Genomic DNA, 21,051 nt, shown 5'->3' on the forward strand with positions numbered 1-21,051 from the left:
GGTTAAAGGGCTAGTAGAGGCGTGCAGAAGCTGACACCGACATCATGAAAAAAGACACTAACTATCAAATGTCCAAAATTTTTTGTTTTGTTTGTGCTTAATGTGACTAGATTTTAAGTTTAACTATATCCTAGAGCAGTGTTGTGAAAGGCTATCGCCGTGTCACCAACAGTGAGAGGCAAGACAACCTATCATCGCCTTTTAGCGTTGTAGCGAGGCAATCTTCAAATGGTGATAACGGCGAGAGGCGAGAAAGGAGTCATCTTTTGTATTTTCTTAAAAAAAGGCAACAAATTTTGGATTTTAAAAGTTGAAAGGTAATTTTAGGTTTTTAACTAAACTCCTCCATAGCTGGCGAATTCTCTCTTATATCGATTTCTCAACTCATAATAAGTAAGGCACAGAGAGCTTAATGTAGGAATCGTGCAAAGGCAAGTAAACTACCTCGCCCCACTAGCTAGGTAACTCTTTTTTCTAACTAAGAAAGCAGCAAATCCTTGTTGCCTGCAAATAGGCTTTCTTTTAATTCATTCCCTCCCCATTTTTCGTATATAGTCCGTATTTCAAGTAGTCAATATGCCAGTGCCTATTTATTCTCTTGCCCTTCCTTCTCTTATGCCGGGCGTGTGATCGATTGGAAATCTCATTCCCCTTTTCGCCTAGAAGAGGGTCAGTCTCAAAGCAAATGAAAGTGGTATTTCTTCTTTTCATTTTCAGAGTTCTTCTTACTCTGTTTCTTTTTGCTTCTTCTTCTTCAAAGTCACTTCTACCTCTGTTTTTTTTCTCACTGTTTAGAATTTTATTCTTTTTTTTCTCATTCATGTTCTAGACTTTTAGGATATACTATCTATTTTCAGTTTTTGAATTGAAATATTCGCTAGTATGTTTTTGCTATTGAGATTTTGATTATTTATATAGAGAAAAGGTACAAGTACCCCTCTGGACTATAAACGAAATCTCAGAGACACACCTTAACTAAACTAAAGTTCTATTACCCCCTGAACCTATTATTTTTGTAATTTTGTGCACCTTTTTGGCTTACATGATATTCAAATATCTCTCACGCGTCTCAATTGCATGGACTCACAGAGTGTGCCACGTAAGAGAAAAGGCGTACAAAATTACAAAAAATGTAAGTTTAGCAGGGTAATAGGACCTTAGTTTAGTTAAAGTGTGTCTCTGAGATTTCGGTCATAGTCTAGAGGTACTTATTCCTTATCCCTATCAGCATTTAGCGACGGACGAAATCCGTCGCTAATCTATGATATTCCATCGTTAAATCGGATTTGCGATGGATTATTGGTTGTTGCTATATCGCTCGTTAGTAATCTCTTAGCGATGAAAATATGAGTTCCGTCGCAAGTTTAGCGACGTATTAGAGACGAATGATTTCTGTCGCCAATTGTTAGCGACAGACTAGTCTGTTGTTATACTTATATATCTCGTTGCTAATTTCATAATTAATTTCGTCATTTAAAATAAATTCGCGACGAAATTTCTGTCACTAATCCGTCACAAAATATTTTGTTATTTGAGCCAGCACATTTGCCACTTTAATGTTTCGTTGCTAATCTGTCACCAACATTTTTTTATAACAACGACCAAATCGTCATTAAATTTATTGCTAAATTTTTTCTTGTAAAATCACTTCATTTATTTATTTTAAATATACACTGCTGAAATAAATTAAATAACAAATACTAAATACATCTAAAATAACAAAAATTCATATAAAATAATATTTAGAGGGTTTAAAATATTCTACAGATGATAAGGTACAAAGATTCTGCCTGTAGTAAGTTTTTGCTTCAGATCCAAGACCCTATATTCTTCTCTTCTTTTCTCCCTGGGCAGCTTGGTAGTATGTTTCACATTGATCAATATAAGATTGAGAGGTTGTTCTTTCCCCTAATATTTCTTCATATTTTTCTTGTAATAAATTGAGATAAAAGGAAAAAATTAAAGATTAGGAATAAAATTATAATGCAAGGAAAATGTTGAAACACACATAACCTTTTAGCTTAATTAAATGTGCTAATATTTTTTTTGCCAACTTACCGTACATTTAAGCTTATATGTATCAATGATGGTGCAGCAAAACCAAATCAATAGTTCCATCTCAACAAAAAGTCACCAGCAATTCCAGCCAGAATATAAAATAGTAGGCAAGACATAAAAAACACCGTATAAAAAAGCAGAACATGAAGAATGACTTTGAAGGTTGTACGTTGAAGATTATGGATGTATAAAGTCAGCCTAGGAAAGAAATCTACCTAAGAGCAATAACACTAATTTGTTAGCTTTATATTCATGCATGTGTATTAATTTAAGATCTCCAAAATATGGAACTAAGTTGCGCGTAACTTAAACATATTAGGCAAAAACACTAAAACATGTTTAATTAACTGGCATACTTGTACAAGAATAGAGTAAATGCCTAAGGCATGCGACAACCTAAGTGAACGTGTCGATGTTATGTAGCTTTACTTGTTTAAAGTGCTGAGGTATGTGGGCAAGGCTGATTATCACATTCTCTTTTTTCTTTCTTTCCGTGGCAAGGAACACACGAAGGGGAAAGATATTATAAATATAAACGTAGATTAGATCATGATGCTGGAAGAGGAAATATATGAGAACTTCATGAGACTATCCTTTGCATCTCTTGAATAACTCTTGGGTACAGATTGCATCAATGACTTCAACTTTTTCATACGAGATGCCTGAGACATCAAAATTACTACAGTATACTGTTTTAAACAAGGGAACGACAAAATTCTTTGCAAGGCTAGTTGGATAGTTAATGGCGTTAAGATGCTTCTCACTTTGGAACATGCAGCATCTTGGATCTGCAAACTCAATAAATTCAAAATAAAGAAAACAACTGAAGTGTCTAGCATGGAGTATTTTCCTAGACAAGCCCGAAAGATGAATGTTTGCTATGAAATATTATCCATTTTTTTGTCAAATAAATTTCCGTCAACCCTACAGAATAAATAACACATCTAGTATTGAAGAGGAAGTTCTTCAACTCAACATGAACCAGAATGATTGAAAGAGCTCAACCTTATGCAAACCTGAATCTAGTCCCATCTGTGAAACAGAACTAGTATACATACTTGTAGCTACTGTTTCATAGGTTTTATCCAATCATCTTATACCACATTAGGCAGAAGGAGATAATTGTCATACAAGATGCTATCAACAAAGTCATTAAATCATAACATATTAGTTGACAGACAAGCTAACAAGGTAATACAATCAATTAACAAATTACTCCTAATTTTCTACCGAATTAAGCTAGAATTTATCTCAAAATGGAAGTCTCAAAAACTTACCATAAGTTGGTTAGAAGAATCAAAATTCAATCATACTACTATAAATAACTAGTTGTTATACAACTTATGACCAAATTGTCCAACTAAAGAAGAGAAAACAATTATATGCATATCATATGCCATTTATAATCATATACCAATTTTGAACAAATCCATTAATCACTTAAATTATACCATAATTAAGCCATTTTCTAATAATAATCAGCTAGTTACTCCAATTATTTTCCAAAATCAAACATTCAATTAACAAAAAAAATAATCAATGATTAAATTACGCATACAAATTATTTTCTAATTTGAATAAGGAACAAGTTGGTTAACAAAAGGGATTTAAAGCGGACCATCGCCAAAATGAATGAATAGATAGCAATAATCAGTCAAGCATATGAGTAACAAGATAACAGTAAGCAGTCTTAAACAAATAAATTAAACTTTAGCAGAAAAGTATATGAACAAGTAAGCGTTAACAAAATGACATTAAAGGGACCTACCTGGATGGATCCTTAGCTTAATTCGAAAAATTTACCGGAACTTTTAGTTTGTTTCTTCGTATTCATAGTTGTTGGCCGAAGCTTTAATGCTCTTGCCGTTATCCTCCTCGAACTCGCGTGGAGTCGCAGTTGCTGGTCGGAAAAAAGAGAAGATGGAGGCAGCAACTGTTGTCCATTTGGAACTGCGCCATTATTTTCTCCTGGGTGTCGCCGGCATTTGCTGATGTTGCTCGCTGGAGCTGGCTGTTGCCGATGCTCACCATCGCTGCTCGCTGCGTGGAGTTGATGTTGCTGACGATTTTCGCCCGAGAGGGAGGCAACTGGTGGCACCATCTCCGTGCTGCTGCTGTTGCCGGACGGAGACCGTCTGGTCGCCTGGTTGCTCGCCGATTAAAGTTGTTGCCAGCATTGGAGGTTCGCTGGTGGTCTTTGCACGCCTGCCGGAGCTCTCCATTGTTGTTCTCTACTCATTCTCCAGGCTGCACTGCCCAGAATGAAGAACGGAAATGAGGGAAAAAGGGGTCTGGGCGGCGGATTTGGTGAAGAGGAGAGGAGAAAGAAAAAAATTAGGGGTTTGGGGTCTTTTGTATAAATAGGAAAGCAAGGGTCTTAAATCAGGACCATTGATCAAATTCGGATGAGAGGATGAGATTGACTCTTGGAGTTTGATGAATCATGATGGACGGATGAGATTAAATAAGAGTAGTTAAAATCTGAAATTGAAGCTTGCAACGAAATAAGTGACAGATTCTAACATCCGTCGCTTTCAAATAAATATATATATTTAGAAAAAATTATATTGATGGATATTTTCGTCACTATATAATATAATTTTTATAAAAATATATTTAATAGTTTAGCAACCTTTTTTCCGTCACTAATTCCGTCGCCCAATATTAATTAAATTTGTCACCACTACTTTGTTACTAAATCCGTAGGGAAAATTAGGCGCCAATATTTAGCAACGGATTAAATAGTCTGTTGCAAATCTGTTGCTATATTATAAATCAAAAAATCATTTGTTAATTTTGCAACAAAATGGTTATTCCGTCGCAAATCCATCGTTATATAGTGACGGAATATTGTTCGTCGCTATCTGTCTCTAAACGCTGTTTTTTTAGTAGTGATATACAAGTAAATATTTTATTTTTTTGGTATTAATTGGCGCCACACTTCAAAAAACGAGCGCTTCGCCGCTCGCCTCGCCTTGTGGCGAGGCAGACCCTTGTCACATTTCATCACCTTCATTGTCCAAAACATTGTCCTAGAGGCAATCATACAACTACATTTGCACATGAACAATCTTTTTTTCATAAATCAATGTAATTTCTTGTGTGTCCACTTATGTTGCTGCTTCAAGGCATTCAACTTGTTGTACAATGACACTTTGCCTTGTAATTATTTAGTCACTCAAGCTGGACGAGTTCAAACAAAATTGTAGTATTAGGCAAAATTCATTGCCGATGCTATTTTTTATAACTGTGGTGTTAGCAGTATTCTTAAAGGCAAGTGCCTTTTGCCTTTGGCGTAGCGTGGCGAGGGGTCTGTGCCTATTTCTGGCGAGGCGTGGCGAGGTCAAAAAGGCGAGCCACGGCAACTCGGTGACATGGAATGGCGATGCAATAGGCGTCCTTTTTGAATTTTTTTTTTTTAAAGTCTGAATTTTAATAATTAAAGCCAAATTAGGGTTTTTTTAGGGTTTTTTTTGAAATTTGATGTCGCGACTGCTCGTTCTCACATCGCGACTGGAAACTTGAAATCAATACCTCGACTGGAATTAGAGTTCGCGACCACTGCTGCTGCTGCGAGTTTGACTGGAAACTTGAAGTCGCGAGTCGCGCCTGCTGCTGCTGCGAGTTCGCGACGACTGCTGCTGCGAGTTCTCTCTTCTCTTACGTGAGTCGTGACTTCTCTCTTCTCTTCTTTTTTCGAATGTCTCTTCTCTTCTTTTCTCGAATCATTTTGGTAGATGAAGAGCTTAGATAGGTGGTGGAGTTAGGAGGATCATTGACAGGGTTTTGACGATCATGCTTATTATTGGAGGACTTACTTTGAACATTGTTAGTGCTTATGCGCCGCAAGTGGGCTTGAAGGAGGAGGTCAAGAAGCGCTATTGGGAGGATTTGGATGAGGTGGTGAGGGGTATACCACATTTCGTTATGCTATTCATTGACAAAGGTTTCAATGGTCACATTGGATAAACCAGTAGCTGTTTGGACAATGTGCTTGCTGGTTTTGGTTAGGGGTTAAAAACGGAAGAGGCTTTTGGATTTTGCTAAAGCTTCTGAGTTGGTGATAGCTAATTTATGCTTCTCGAAGGAGGTTCACTTGGTTACCTTTTGTAGCAGGGTGGCCAGAACTCGGATTGATTACTTACTCCTTTGGAAAGGCGATGAAGGCCTTTGTAAGGACTGCAAGGTTATCCCAAGTGAAAATCTCACTACCCAACATAAACTTTTGATGATGGACTTGGGGATTAAAAGGGAGGGGAAAAAGACTTTGTATGACCGACCGAGAATTAAATGGGGTGGCTTGACCCCTGTAAGAGCTTGGGAGATGAGGGAGAAGTTAGAAGTGATGGAGGCTTGGGGGAGTAGTGGTGATGCAGATAACATATGGGATAAGATAGCTAGTTGCATTAGAGAAGAAGCTAGAGAAATGTACTGTGGTGTATGTTATTCACAGAGGACAAAGTATTGATCAGTGAGACGTGCGACAAAGTTAATGATAGATTAGAGATATGGAGACAAACTCTTGAGTCTATAGGCTTTAGGTTGAGCACATAAAACAAAAAACATAGAGTGCAAGTTTAGTGTCGCATCACAGGAGGTGGATGGGGACTTAATGATTGATTTACAAGACATCTCCAAGAAAGAAACCTTTAGATATCTATAAGTCAAAGAAATGGGGATATCAAGCTCGCATTTCGGTGTCCTATGTGGTAAGAAAGTGAAGGTAAGTTCTATAGAGTGGTTGTTAGACTGACTATGATGTGGGTGGGATGTTGGCCAGTTGAGAATCTCACCTTTAGAAGATGAAGGTCGTAGAAATGATGATGGTTAGATGAATGTGCGGTCATACTAGAAGAGACAAGATAACAGAATGAAGATATACGGGGAAAGGTAGGAGTAGCTGCCGTGGTGGACAAGATGTGGGGAGCAAGACTGAGATTGACCCAAAAATAATTTTGGGGAAGTGATTCGACAAGACAGGACTCATTTGCAGATCGTCGAGAACATGTTCCTACATAGGAAAGTGGGGAGGTCGAGGATTATAGTAGATGGTTAGTAGATAATAGAGTGTTTTCTAATAGTTCTGGTTGAGCAGGGTCCTAGATTGAAGCTTTTGTCTATTCCTGTTCCAATATTATTACTAGTATGCTAACATTATCTTATCCTTCAATTTTGTTACTACTATTGTTTCTCTTACTTCGGTTATCCTTAATATTTGTACTGTCTATATATTTATTTCTTTAGTATTTTCATCTTAACATTTTAATCTTGCCTTCTTTCAAACCTTTTTTGGAAATGATTTTCTTGATCCAAGGGTTTATTGGAAGCAACCTCTTTACCCTGCTAGGGTAGGGATAAGGTCTGCATATATCCACCCTTCCCAACCCCACTTGTGGAAATATAGTTGTTATCATCCTTTTGTCATTCAATATATATGACACAATTCCATCTCTTGTTTATATTTGTGTTAGCTACTCTATTTTCTTGATGGTGAAGAGCTCCCTCCGTGTTACTCTGGCAACTTATCAGTCAACCTGGTTTTGTTTTTGCTTTGCAGTAATACATTGGTGAGTGCTATCACCACTTGTCCAATAGTAATTCAGTGCAGAAGTTGGCATTGGAGCTATTATCTTAAATGGGTCGGGTTGCTTCGACTGAATGCAACAGACAGGGACCAGATTACTTTGGGCTTTTTGCATCTGAGGTGGCTGAGTTAATTTCTCAGGATGAAGATTTTCTTCCAATTTCAGATCAGATATTTGAGAAAAATGGGAAAGTAAATGGTGCTGTCGAAGAAAAGAATAGTAGTATGAATAGCTATATCGCCAAAGAGTTTAGATATACCGGTGGTTCTGCTTCCTTATTTTCGGATTGTTTTGGATCTCATGTTTCAAACTTCGGAATGGAAAGATTGAAGTTGTTGCTTCGGCAAAGTATTGTTGCCCTTTCACAGGAAGTTGACGAGGTATACACTATCCACTTTTCCCTTCACCTACATTGCACATGACTCAAAATTCTCCCTATACTTGCCTATTTCTAGAATGAGTGTTAGTTTTATACTCTCTTCTTTTCATATTAGTTGGCCTCAACTAAAAATAGCTGTTTCAATTTTTGAGACCGCGAGGATTTTATTATATTTTTTTCTTTCTACCCTCAGTATTGAATAACAACATAAAGTAGTAGTAGTCAAATTTAAAATTCCAAAACATCATTAATAAGGTTAGTTTAGTAAAATACACCTCTAACTAAAGCTTTCTTAAGGGGTGTGTCAGGTTTATAGGGGACAAGTAATATAAAACAGAGAGAATAGTTTTATGATATATGAATCATTTATTCTGAGCATGTATTTGTGGTAAGAAATGGGGTCTCAGCGCCTGTGCCAATATAGTTGTGGAAGTGGTCATTTCTTTCCAGTCAATGGTTCTCCTCTTTGCTCCTAAAGATGTAACAATAGCAAAGGATAAATGTTAGATGTGCCAGTATGTGAGTTGTGTGATCATTTCTAAGCAAAGAATATACAAATAATGATAGAAAGCCTGCTGAATTTCTCAATAATTATTTGGATGGATTATATTAATATAATTTTCACACTGGAAATTTAAATGTAGATTCTGGATCCTGTATTTTCCATATGTCAGTTGCGGTCATGCCTAAGGTATAAAGAAAGTTTATTAGCTATACCTGGTGCTGTATCTGACTCTGATCAAGGGAACCGCCCTCAGAAGAAGCTCAAAGCATCCCCTATTTCAGTAAGTGGTTTCATGTTTTTTTAAGAATTAGCAAGTGTGTTCATGTTTCATTTAGGACATGCTATCTTTTGGTAACGTCTGTTCAATTTTCAAAAGAAATCTGAGGCTTAACATTACAGGTTACTTGTACAGAATGTAGTAGTTGTTTTAAAAAAGTGACCCATAAACGTCCCTGTATTAGGAGTCTTTTAATAATCTTTCGGCCATATATTTTGTTGAGATATGCTCTCCAAACTTCAGTTCAGTGGTAAGAGGGCAACGCCTAATGTGAGTTAGATGCATGTCATGAGTTCGAAATCTTATCTCTAAAAGCCTGATGTATAAGTGAAGAAGGGTAAAAGGGCAAGCCTGTTGTCCACCAAGTTTTGGACCGTGCACCTAGGTGGCTTTTGGAGATTTCTTGATTATAAAAAATTGTTGAGATTTGTTCTTCTTTTCTGTGAATTTGGTAAAAAAGAAGCAGAAATGATAATTCTTTTTTGAGCTGTAAATATTTGTAATTAGGGAGCATAAACTTCTTTCCAATGCCTTAACCAATTTATCCAGGAGAGCGTGACTTGAAGCTTAACTATACGTGTTAATACGGTTGGTTCGGACCAAACACCACCCATTAAGTGGATGGTCTGTAGGCCGCCGGTTCAAGCACTCTCTAAACATGCCTTCACGAGCTAGGTTACTCGTGTGAACTGTGAAGTGGAAGAAGCAATCAACCCAGGCCCCTTATTAAATGAATTAGACAGGGCAAGGCTGGGGTTATTTCAGGCTTTTGACTAGCCAATTCTTGTCCTTCGATTTTTGTTACTATTTGTTGTTTCTTGTACTTCTAGTACTGTGTCATTTGTTGTAGGTACTGTTCCTTTTTTAGAATGCTTTGACATGCTTTCATAGTATTTTGCCATGGCTTTTTGCTTCCGCTATCTCTTTTCCTCACCTACTTTGAAATGCTTTTTCTTGAGATGAGGGTCTATCGTAATAACCTCTCTACCATAGGGGTAAGGTCTATGTACACTCTACCCTCCCCAGGCCCCACTTGTGGGAATACTAACATTAGGTATGTTGTTGGTGACTAGCCAATTCTTTATAATAATCTTTTGACTAACTTGTTTTTAAATGATAAGCTAAAATTCGTTTTGCATGATTCAGTCCTTATCTATCCAGCAAGGAATAAAAAGTAGTATTAAACGGGTCGGGCAAAAGAAGATATTAGAGCAGTACTTGATAAGTTAGTATGATGGAAAAGAGTCCCAACCTGAACTTCAGTGGCTATAATGCTAAACAAAAACTTGTGTTATGTTAAGACTTCATATTTTGGTGTGGTTGGGTGATGGGAATTCCTTCCTGCCCTCCGAACAGACCTGAGGGTCTTCCTTCATCCAGCTATCTATTGGTGAAACAATTCACTGCCTCAGTCTCACCCCACATTTTGGCTTTATTTACAGAAATGTATTTGACACTTTCTTTGACTCCTTATTGACTCCTTATATGTAGGATTCAAAAAGAGAAAACTTGAATATCTCGCCATCTAGAGGAGATACAACGAATGATGTTAAAAAACTTGACGGTGAACAGGTAAAAGAATCCCTTGCAAAGAAGGATCAAAATGAATTTGGTTCAAATGCTGGAGAAACTCCTGAAGACGGGGATGTAAGATCCATCTCTCTCTCTCTCTCTCTCTCTGGTGCATTTTTCTAGGCTTGCTTTGTTCTCTTTGTCGAGTTTTACTGGTTAAGAATAAAGCTTCGATTATTAAACTGAACTAACATTTTCGCTATGCTTTTGCTGCTTAGAATGTTGAACTGATGTAGTTGCAAAGAAATGATTCATCACTTTAGTTCCTGTTTTCCAGGTCCACAATGATTTGCAGTTTTTGCTACAAAATGATAGCGCAAAGGTTGAGAGTCTGATAGAGAAGCATTGTGATGAACTTGTATCGACGGTAACTTGGCTGGAGCTTGATTCTCTCTCTATCAGGAGTTTTATTAGTAAATTTGTTAGCTATATCTAATCTGTGGTTGGACAATATGCCAGCTTGGGTACATGGAGGAGAGGCTTGAAGAACTTCTTGATATTGTTATGTCGAATTGCAGGTATTTCACAACAAATTGGAAGTTGAATTATTTGCTGTTCCCATTTTAGTATGTTTTGTTAGTTCTTTTATACTTGGAATATTTGATACATGAAGATTTTAAGTTCTCATTTCAAAATTTGTTTCGTTTTATTGTTGTTTTCGTTTCTGTTTTGTTTGTTTGGCGTATAAGAACCTTAGGAAGCTGAATTTTAACAAGTTGGATTGGCTTTGCTTCTAAATCTTCTCTGAAACCTAAACTTCTTAGAAGATTCAAAACAAGATTATAATTTGTTTGATATAATGCTTGATACAATACATTTTTTATCCATTTCATACTTCATAAAATAAATTATCTCTGACATTATTCAACTCCTACAACACAGCCTTTAGATTGAGAAAGAGTCTAAAATGTCCGAGGTTAAAAAAGTATGACAATTTTATACTTTGTCTAAATTTAGTAGTGGGATCCATGTTGTTCTTTTCTATTTCTGTTTTATATTCTCTGATAAATATTCTGTTATAGATCTGAAGGAATAGAGTAACAGAGCAACTCCTTTTAATCCCTGTAATTTTGTCAGCATCTTCTTGATGCCTTTTAATGAAATTCTTCTTCATAGAAAAAAAGAGAAAGAAGTAAAAATTTGGGAAGAAGGATTCGTTGGTGTTCAGTGACTGACAAGTGTAGAAAGCAGTGTGTGTATAAAGGTTACAACTGTGTGAGTGCCTTAATGTATCTGAATGTTTGGCCTTGTTACAACTACAATATGTTGCCCAGGTTTATTACACCCAATTAGAGGCCGGGCTTTGTTGTTAATTCCTTGCACTTCTGAAGCCAAGTAAATTTCTGTCCATTATAAGCATGACAGAATTAGAAGCCTAACTCATGCAAAAAATAATTTAGAAGTCAATAGTAGAATATCTTGTAGATTTTTTGGGCTGCTGTAGTTCAGTGGTGGAGCATCTACTTGTAAATTAGAGGTCTGTAGTTTGATCCTGCAGGGCAGGGTCTAATTCCTCCATTGTTATTTTAGAAGGACCTCAAATAGGGAAGAATGATTAAAGAGTATCCATATGGCAGATCCTAATTAATTTGGTATTTATGCGAAGTTGATTAATTGTTGTCGTATAGTACGTGAGATCTCGGAATTTTATGTTGGCTTGTTGCTCGTCGGATTTGTCCTGAAACTTTGCTATGGATTTTTCATTTGCCGTTGGCAGGTTAATGACCTTTCCTGAAAAACAACACCTTCGGCAGCTAATACGGGACCTTCCACCTAAGAATCTTGATCGTGTTGTCCAGATTTTCTGCCGTGGTAAGCAAGTGGAGAGACATTCCTGCAGTGAGGTGTATGTTGATCTAGAAAACGAGGTAAACATATTTATTTTTTTGCAATTGTGTTCTTAATTTCTCCAAGTTCCCGGTTTCTAAGTTCCCAATGGGTTATTGTAGGACAAAGCAACACTGTGGAGATTGTACTTCTACATTGAAACAGTTGAAAATGCTAAGAGACTTCGCGAGGTGTAATACTAAGTGGTGACAATTGACAATGCCCTTCATGAGACTTTGGGTCCTGATAGTTCTCAGTTATGGTCTTTAATGTTCACACGCTGCAGAAAGACTTAACCAAACTGTACATGGTGCACATCTTCTAGTTGAAAGAGATCTCTGGTGGTGATGCCATCGGGCTCTTAACATTTTTGTAGGCTAATGGTTGGTTGGTGTAGATAGAACTCAGCGTTGACACGATCACATATTCAATGGCTGTGTAGGGTGCCAGTCAGTTTTGGTGCCTTTGACATGTAGACGAACTAACTTTTGATGATTCAGGTTTCAACGATTGTAAATTGCATCATGGTTTGTTATGCACCAGGTGAAACTTTGTCATTAGTTACTGGTTTATCTAATTGAAGAGGTGTAATTGATGAGAGGCCAGTTTCATACACTTTGAGAAGCTTGACATTATAAATGTAAAACATAGCAAAAATTCTGATTATATAAAATATAAACCTTGTAGAAAGAAGCCAGTGAAAAAGTTGAATCCATATAAACGAATCTCTATTTACTTTAATTCTCCTGTAGATAAATATTCAAAACACAGGTATGGAGACTGTATGTAGCTTCAATTTTCTTAGAGAAGAAAACGAAACTTCACTTGCAAGTGGAGATGAAATTGATAAGAGTTTAGCGTGTTGTAAATTTATTGCAAATGAAATAATATAACAATTTTTTCTTCTTTCAAGTGTCATTCAAAGGTGAATAATATCCCAATTTAATAGATGAGAAATCACTAAGGTCACAAATATGAAGTGTCCAAATTAATAGATCTATTATAAATCTACAAAAAGGTTCATGTGTGTTTAGATACCCATTCAATGAATATATATTTAACTAACAAATTTAAATTAGTCATTGAATTAAAGAATGACAAATTTATCTTTGAGAAAAATCAGACATATCTCTGAATTTTGTGAGTGATCAAATATACTACTCATATTTGGATTTTTTTTAAAATCCAATGTAATTCCATAAGTCATGTATATAGATCCTACCTTTACTTTGTAGAGTAGAAAAGTTGTTTTTTATACACTCTTTGATCAAAAGAGAAGTTTTGCGAATTACCGTTACAAAAAAATATAACAACAAATAACAAGATATCCGGAAAATACAATAACAAATAGTAACATACATCGAACAATAATACACCATACGATTATAAAGAAATAAACTAGTGTAAGTCTATTAGGAGGAGCTAGCCCTTGTGGCCTTGCCTCCCTCGCAAAGTGCTACACCACTTGACTACTTCCAAATCTCTTATAGGGTCATGTCCTTAATAAATTAAAAATGTATCCATGTTTTGTCTAATCATCTCCCTTATTTCTATTTTAAAATGTTACTTTAAAAATAAAAAGAGAAACAAATAAAAATAATAATTTAAAAATAAATAAATCAGAGGTATATTAATTTTCTATTTTTAACAAAATAAATTAATGAAAGGTATCTTCTGAAATAATTTTAAGATATTTTTTACCTTTAAAAAAATAGCAATATACAAATGGAAATTCCATGCCGCCAAAATTTCCTTTTTGTTTTCTTCCATCCCTTTTTCTATTTATAGCAAATTTCATAAAATAGAAAAAAAAAACTGAGAAAAAGAAAAAGACAGGTTGGAATAGAAGGATTATTAGGCAGCTGAGTCAGTATCGTTAGATCTAAACAGTAACAAAATTTGTCGTGTTAAACACGTTTACTTCTGATTGGCTGAAATGACCAAAATTCCGCTTTAGCGCGTGACACTTAAAAGAAGCATTTTCCTAAAGCTTACCCCCACGCCTCCTTTGGTGGCCCTCCCTACCCTCAAGTTGCAGAATAATTCCATAAAATGAAAAGGAACACACTATGTAGAAAGATCCCACTTATTTTTATTCTCCCTTTTTTGAAAAATATGACAAATGATAAAAACTTATTTATATATCGTGATGTTTATATCAAATTAAATAATTTAATTTTTAATTATAAATTAAATTGAAGATATATAAATGAAAAAATAGATGATTTGTATTTATTGATTTGATAGAAAGATAGAATGTAAATAAATTTTATTTGACTCATTTTATCGTAAATTTAATTTGGTGTATGAATTTGAAAAATCAATTTGTTTGATATATGTAGACATCCCATCCGAAGGGTTGGACATACTTTGAGCAAACTCGAAGTTCAAATCAAAATCTTTTTTTTTATATATATATATATTTATGATTTGGATTCAAGTGTTACATTTTTTGAATTTTGAATTGAATACTATATTTATTATTTGGAACTTTAGGTTTTTGAATATTCGAAAAATTTATACTTTATATGTAATCCTACCTATTATACATTAATCCTTTACTCATATCCTCAATACTATTAATAAGTCGAATACCCTATACATGGGGTATTAACTCATATAGGGGTGTTCATGGTTTGGATAAAAACCGATGCAAATCGAAAAATCAAACCAAACCGATTAAATGAACCGATTTAATTTGGGTTTTGGTTTGGTTTGGTTTTAGATTGTTAAGAATCGATAGTATTTGGTTTGGTTATGGTTTTGCTCAAAAAAACCCGAAGAAATAATCGAACTGAACCAACAAGTTATATACATAAATTTTATTATTATACATACATAATATATTGTATTCATAAACAATTTTAAAGATTTTATATATGTTTCATCAAAATTTATTTATAATTTACTTATGAAAGAAAAAATGTCCAAGGTGAGAACATTTTTCTTATTGGTTTCATGTATTTGAGTGTCTATGGAAATTCTTTGTGGACTGGAAATGTCATTGTCTCTTTCTTCTATGCCAAAATAGTGAATTTTGAAGTTTTATTCAGTAAATTCAATGATCGAAAGTTCTGTAATGCCAGTCATTCTAACTATTTTTCGTTTGAATGGATTATTGTCACTTTTTTCATGTTTTGAATGAATTGTTTCTTTTATTTTTATGTATGGTTAATAACCGAACCAAACCAAACCAAACCAAAACCGAAAACAATCAAACTGATAAATGTATATTATATTTGGTTTGGTTTAGTTTTGATAATTTTAAAACCGATTAAGTTAGTTTGATTTTGATTTTGACCAATAACCGACCCAAACCAACCCGTGAATACCCCTAAACTCATATATAATGTTAGTAAAATTTACTACTAAGTTATGGCTTTTCCACTTTACTTGGTTGATTGCGGTAAGAATGAGGAATTATTAAGGTAATTTAATATGAATATTTGATTTAGATATTTATTTTTGTAAGAAGAAGAAGCTCAAAATATCCATATCGATTAATTTGAATATCAAACTTATTTGATTGTAATTTCTTTAATTCAAAAATAAAAAATATAAATCAAATTACCGAACTGATTCAAACGGCATGAATGCCTACTCTTAAGCGGTTGTTGAAACTCCTTCTAGTCCGTATTAAGTAAATGGAAACTAGTGATTTTAATCTTTGTATTATTATTTAATTTCCGTTTTAAAATGCTTGAATTATTTAAAGTTTAAGATAATTATTGTGACTTTTATTATACATTTATCCTTCATTTATTTATGTTCTTAACTATTTTACATTTTGTAGGAGTTTCATTTATTTATGTTCTTAACTATTTTACATTTTGTAGGAGTTTAGTTTCGAAATAATGGTAATAATGTAAAACAACCTTTAATTTTTATTCTTAAATATTTTATTGTGAACAATGTGCCATATCCCAATAATTCATTTGCTTGTACTCTCTCCGTTCAATAGTAGTTGTCCACTATACTATTTTGAGATGTCTAACAGTACTTGTCCAATTTATGAAATTAATGAATAATCTTACACTTAATTCTAATTTAACTTATTATTAATTATAGTCATTTTCCTTATTACATTTTTAAGACATTGTACTTATTTTTATTCGGAGGGTGATTCGGTAAATTATCCTTCTATTTACACTTTTTTAAGAAGCGTGCAAAATCAATAGTGGACAAGTATTGTCGGAAAAAAAAAGTATGAACTAGAGGGAGTAATTGATGTTTATTAAAATTTACTTGTAATTAATTTTTTTTAAGTAATGTGATTATACAAATCACTTTTTGAATTCATTAAAAGTACCGAAAAAGTAGACAAAAGTCAAAATGATATTTCTTCATGTCCAAATTCCAATATCCAATAGAAACCAAACGACTCATCAAGCTCATTGTATTTGATCTACACCGCTACTTTATGGATTTTTTTATTTTTTTCCTAAAAGTGGCACCAAACAGTAGCCAACCCACACTGAGCTGAACTCCCAGTCATCCAAAATTCCCACATGTTCCTTCTACTAACTCCTAAACACACGCTGAAATTGAAAAAGTGAATCTTGGCAACTCCTTTTATGGGTACTGAACAGTCTTAATTCTTTGCTTGCTATGACAGAAATGGATCTGCATCTCTTACTTGGGATTTGAGTGTTTTTTTCAAGAACCCCAGTTGAGTAAAGCTGAAATCTTGAAGTGGGTGTTTTTTGTTTTTTTGTTAAAAATGAAGCAAAAGAAGGAGTTGTCTCATAGACCCAAGTTGCTGAAATATGTTTTATTTGGGATGATTGTGTTCTTGGGTTTGGTTTGTCTTTATAATTGTTCGTTTGTGGGTCCGGGTCTTCCTATAGCGCGTGACCCTTTAGCTATTGATGATGGTTCTGATCCAGTTACTGGGATTTCTTACCATGGCCGCATGGATATGGATATGGAAGATCAAGAACTTGAAGTTCCTAAAAGTATTCCTGTATGCATGTAATTCTTGAGTTTTTGGCTTACTGATGTTTGTAAAGTTTGCATTTTGACAGTGGTTTTTTAAGATTTTGATTTGCTTTTCCTTGTTTTGTTCTTCATTTGAACTATTTATTTAGGTTTGTGATATGACCTACTCGGAGTTGATACCCTGTCTTGACAGAAATTTGATATATCAATTGAGATTGAGGCTTAATTTGACTGTTATGGAGCATTATGAGAGGCATTGTCCTCCTCCTCAACGTCGTTTCAATTGTCTTATCCCACCTCCAGCTGGTTACAAGGTCAGCATTGATTGCTTTTTTTCTGGATTTTTGTTAAGGGAGTGTACTAAACCATGAAGGAATTTGGTTATTGATGAGCTTGAATTGATTGTCTTTATTCAATTTATTCACTACTTGTATCGGTTATTGATGAGGTTGAATTGATTCCCTTTACTCAATTTGTTTACTATTTGTCCTCTTGTGCATTACTGAGGTTACTTTTAGATGTTGCTATTGTTATTGTTTCTGTCTAGTTTTGATGCAAGGAGGTCCTTGTTAGATTTCCAGATCCCAATTAGATGGCCAGCTAGTAGAGACCAAGTGTGGAAAGCAAACATACCCCATACACATCTTGCTCAGGAAAAGTCGGATCAAAACTGGATGATTGTGGATGGAGACAAGATAAAATTCCCTGGCGGAGGAACACATTTTCATTATGGAGCTGACATATACATTGCAGCAATTGCAGGGGTAACTAAGCTTAAGTCTACTTATGATGCAGGTTGATTTGTTTATAGGAATTGCATTATAATTCGATGGTCTGGTTATGTTCTTGTGTAGATGCTCAAATTGCCTGGTGAGAAACTCAGCAATGGTGGAAACATAAGAAATGTTCTTGATGTTGGCTGTGGTGTTGCGAGCTTTGGGGCTTATCTTCTTTCCCATGATATTATAGCTATGTCACTTGCTCCTAATGATGTACATGAGAATCAGATACAGTTTGCTTTGGAAAGGGGAATCCCATCTACACTAGGAGTCTTGGGCACCAAAAGACTACCTTATCCTAGCAGGTCATTTGAGTTGGCACATTGTTCACGCTGTAGAATTGATTGGCTCCAAAGAGATGGCATTCTTCTGTTAGAACTTGACAGATTGCTCAGACCAGGTGGTTATTTTGTGTACTCTTCACCTGAAGCTTATGCGCATGATGCCGAGAATCGAAGAATTTGGAATGCTATGTATGATCTATTGAGAAGAATGTGTTGGAGAGTTGTTTCAAGGAGAGACCAAACTGTGATATGGGCCAAACCTCTGAGTAACAGTTGTTATATGAAGAGAAGTCGGGGGACACAACCTCCCTTGTGCATTTCTGGTGATGAGCCCGATGAATCTTGGAATGTACCGATGAAAGCTTGCATCACTCCTTACTCAGCGAGTAAGTATGCAACTGCTATGTCCATATTCTTCAATCCACATCTTGAATGGCTGAACATATATATCATTCTGATAAATGATGAACCATTCTGCTTATACTGTGGCGTCAATAGCCACTTTTGGCTGTGGATTATAAGTGATTGTTTTAGAAGTGGCAACTCACACTTCATAAAAAAAGAAAAATGGATGAAGTGACAGTTCACATAGAACTGTCATTCTCAGTGATTATTTCATTCTATTCAACTACTTCTAGCAAGGAGATCACACATACTTAATATTCTTTTTTAATCTGATAATTTTTATATTATTTGTTATTGAAGAGGTGCATAAGGAAAAAGGGACCGGGCTAGAACCTTGGCCACGGAGGCTTATGGCTCCGCCACCTCGCTTGGAGGAAATTGGTGTCACTTTGGATGAATTCCATAAAGACACTGTAAGTTTCTCAAATCAGTGAAGACAGTATCTCTTTTGGATTTTATTTAATGATTTCTGTTTCTTGTTCAATTTGTCTTTTAACTATTTTCTATATTTGATTTCCCAGAACGTATGGCATGAAAGAGTAGTTGACTATTGGAAGCAGATGAAGTCTGTTATCCTTAAGAACTCAGTTAGGAATGTGATGGACATGAACTCAAACCTCGGTGGGTTTGCAGCTGCCCTAAAGGATAAGGACATTTGGGTGATGAATGTTGCTCCTGTTAATATGTCATCAAGATTGAAAATAATTTATGATCGAGGCTTAATCGGAACAGTTCATGACTGGTGCGTTACTTTCCACTCTTTCAGATATTGTTCTCTTTGCATCCTCGTTCCCCATTCCCATGGATAAGCAGAATAACTGCTCTGTTTTAGTGGTATATGGTCACCCTACTGCTAACTGCTTACTTTTCCAATCTTAGAAATCCAAAATCCATTCTCATTTATTACATATCTAGTGGTCAATAATTGGAAGATTACCAATGATTTGTATGGCTCTTTTTTTTCTTAATAAATTTACAGAAGAGGATCTTGATCTTTATAAAATTACTTAAGTTGAGGATGAAAGAAAATAGAAATAAATAATGATGAATTAATAGTGAACGATATAATGCTAATCCCTCTTTGCTTCTTTCAAGTTTATCCCCATAGCTTGTTAAAGACTTATGCACTTCTTTATAGACTTACATATCTCTCATTCCCCATCTACAATTCTTAGTGTGTAAATTGTAATGTGAACAATAAAATAATAGGTAGATTTATATAGTTGTACGGATAGGAGTTCTGTAACAGATGGAAACGGAAATGAACAAGATTTCAACCTTCTTCCTCAGCTTTCATAGTTCTGTAAAACACATCGATGAAAGAGGTCGGTCTTTTGAAAGAATTCAAAGTAGAAAGTAGGTCACGTCAATGGGATGAAAGGAGCCAGGGGGAAACATATAGAAGCATTTTTGTTGCTTGAATGATGATGTTGTAGTCTTGCAATATATACCCCTTCTATGTTGCGCCTTCAAATTACTGAATACTAACCATCATATATAATTAGGTGTGAATCATTTTCAACGTATCCACGCACGTATGACCTCCTTCATGCGTGGATGATCCTCTCAGAGACAGAAGATCGAGGCTGCAGCATCGAGGATCTACTTATTGAGATGGACCGTATGCTAAGGCCAGAAGGATTCATCATTATAAGGGACAAGCCTCATATAATAAACTCCGTAAGAAAATTCATGCCTGCTCTAAAATGGGATGGATGGTCATCAGAGGTAGAACCACGGACTGATGCTCTCTCCTTGAGCGAAGAAAGAATTCTAATAGCAAGAAAGAAATTTTGGCGCGAGAAGTTAACAATTTAGTGCATTTGTTTTGGTATGTATGTTTCTCTTCGCGAATGGACTCCTCGTTTCATTCATGGTCCCATAATGTAGCAGCAAGTCATTGCTAGGAACTGGCTGAGGCATCGTCATGGCCAATGTGTTGTATATGTCTAATTTATCAATGACAATGTTGGGACTATCTTTCTATAGTTTTTAACTGATTTTCGGGTCGGAAAATTCTGTGTTTCAGGAATGAAAGCTGGATTCTGGTGGGGAAACTCTGATCTATTGTTGGCTTTTGGAACCAAAAAAAAGTGTTCCCAAAAGATCAATGTACTATTGAATATATACATATGCAAAGGAGTTGGGAGGTGGGGTTAGAGTTATGTTCTTCACAGCAATATTTTGTCCTTAACTTTGGTCCATAAAATATACTAAGAAATTAAATATTAACTTGTGAAAAGTAGGTTTTACATTTTAAATTTTTTAATATGGTGGTTTCCTTGTTTTATTTCTCAATTAAATTATTTCCAATTGCATCTGTGCTATGTTATAATTTATGCAGTCCAAAAAAGGTTATTCTAGTTCCAAGTATATCTTTTGTTGTATCTAATGATTTGGATGGCCAATTTACTTTCTACTTTTCTTAGATATATGTCAAAG

At 35.1% G+C, this 21,051-nt stretch overlaps 2 protein-coding genes across 5 annotated transcripts; both read left to right on the plus strand.

Moving 5' to 3' along the window:
- The first annotated feature begins 7,612 nt into the window (after positions 1-7,612).
- LOC125836608 (uncharacterized) lies at positions 7,613-12,859 on the plus strand. 2 transcript variants are annotated; one of them, XM_049515799.1, is made up of 7 exons: positions 7,613-8,023; positions 8,667-8,807; positions 10,296-10,451; positions 10,654-10,743; positions 10,836-10,894; positions 12,094-12,244; positions 12,326-12,859. In XM_049515799.1, the coding sequence occupies exons 1-7, from the start codon at positions 7,694-7,696 to the stop codon at positions 12,398-12,400; spliced, it is 1,002 nt and encodes a 333-aa protein (XP_049371756.1). In that variant the 5' UTR covers positions 7,613-7,693; the 3' UTR covers positions 12,401-12,859. The 2 variants fall into 2 exon arrangements, with proteins under 2 accessions (XP_049371756.1, XP_049371757.1); XM_049515800.1 differs by lacking the exon at positions 8,667-8,807.
- A 3,777-nt stretch (positions 12,860-16,636) lies between these two features.
- On the plus strand, positions 16,637-20,822 carry LOC125836198 (probable methyltransferase PMT9). 3 transcript variants are annotated; one of them, XM_049515313.1, is made up of 8 exons: positions 16,643-17,166; positions 17,291-17,455; positions 17,723-17,905; positions 17,996-18,590; positions 18,910-19,022; positions 19,131-19,351; positions 20,115-20,440; positions 20,639-20,822. In XM_049515313.1, exons 1-7 carry the CDS (start codon positions 16,924-16,926, stop codon positions 20,425-20,427), a joined length of 1,833 nt encoding a protein of 610 aa, XP_049371270.1. In that variant the 5' UTR covers positions 16,643-16,923; the 3' UTR covers positions 20,428-20,440; positions 20,639-20,822. The 3 variants fall into 3 exon arrangements, with proteins under 3 accessions (XP_049371269.1, XP_049371270.1, XP_049371271.1); XM_049515312.1 differs by having other exon boundaries at positions 16,637-17,166; positions 20,115-20,822; XM_049515314.1 differs by having other exon boundaries at positions 16,982-17,174; positions 20,115-20,822.
- Positions 20,823-21,051: the final 229 nt, after the last annotated feature.

The sequence above is a fragment of the Solanum verrucosum genome, unplaced genomic scaffold (assembly GCF_900185275.1).
Source record: "Solanum verrucosum unplaced genomic scaffold, falcon-dt-bn FXZP01000278.1, whole genome shotgun sequence".
NCBI lineage: Eukaryota > Viridiplantae > Streptophyta > Magnoliopsida > Solanales > Solanaceae > Solanum > Solanum verrucosum.

What these genes read in the sequence shown, in the direction of transcription:
- LOC125836608 (XM_049515799.1), top strand. Translation starts at nt 7,694, where the DNA reads ATGGGTCGGGTTGCTTCGACTGAATGCAACAGACAGGGACCAGATTAC. An exon ending in TTTCACAGGAAGTTGACGAG is followed by an intron (nt 8,024 to 8,666) that starts GTATACACTATC and finishes ATTTAAATGTAG; the next exon opens with ATTCTGGATCCTGTATTTTC. An exon ending in AAACTCCTGAAGACGGGGAT is followed by an intron (nt 10,452 to 10,653) that starts GTAAGATCCATC and finishes CCTGTTTTCCAG; the next exon opens with GTCCACAATGATTTGCAGTT.
- LOC125836198 (XM_049515312.1), top strand. Translation starts at nt 16,924, where the DNA reads ATGAAGCAAAAGAAGGAGTTGTCTCATAGACCCAAGTTGCTGAAATAT. An exon ending in CATCACTCCTTACTCAGCGA is followed by an intron (nt 18,591 to 18,909) that starts GTAAGTATGCAA and finishes TTGTTATTGAAG; the next exon opens with AGGTGCATAAGGAAAAAGGG. An exon ending in ATCGGAACAGTTCATGACTG is followed by an intron (nt 19,352 to 20,114) that starts GTGCGTTACTTT and finishes ATATATAATTAG; the next exon opens with GTGTGAATCATTTTCAACGT.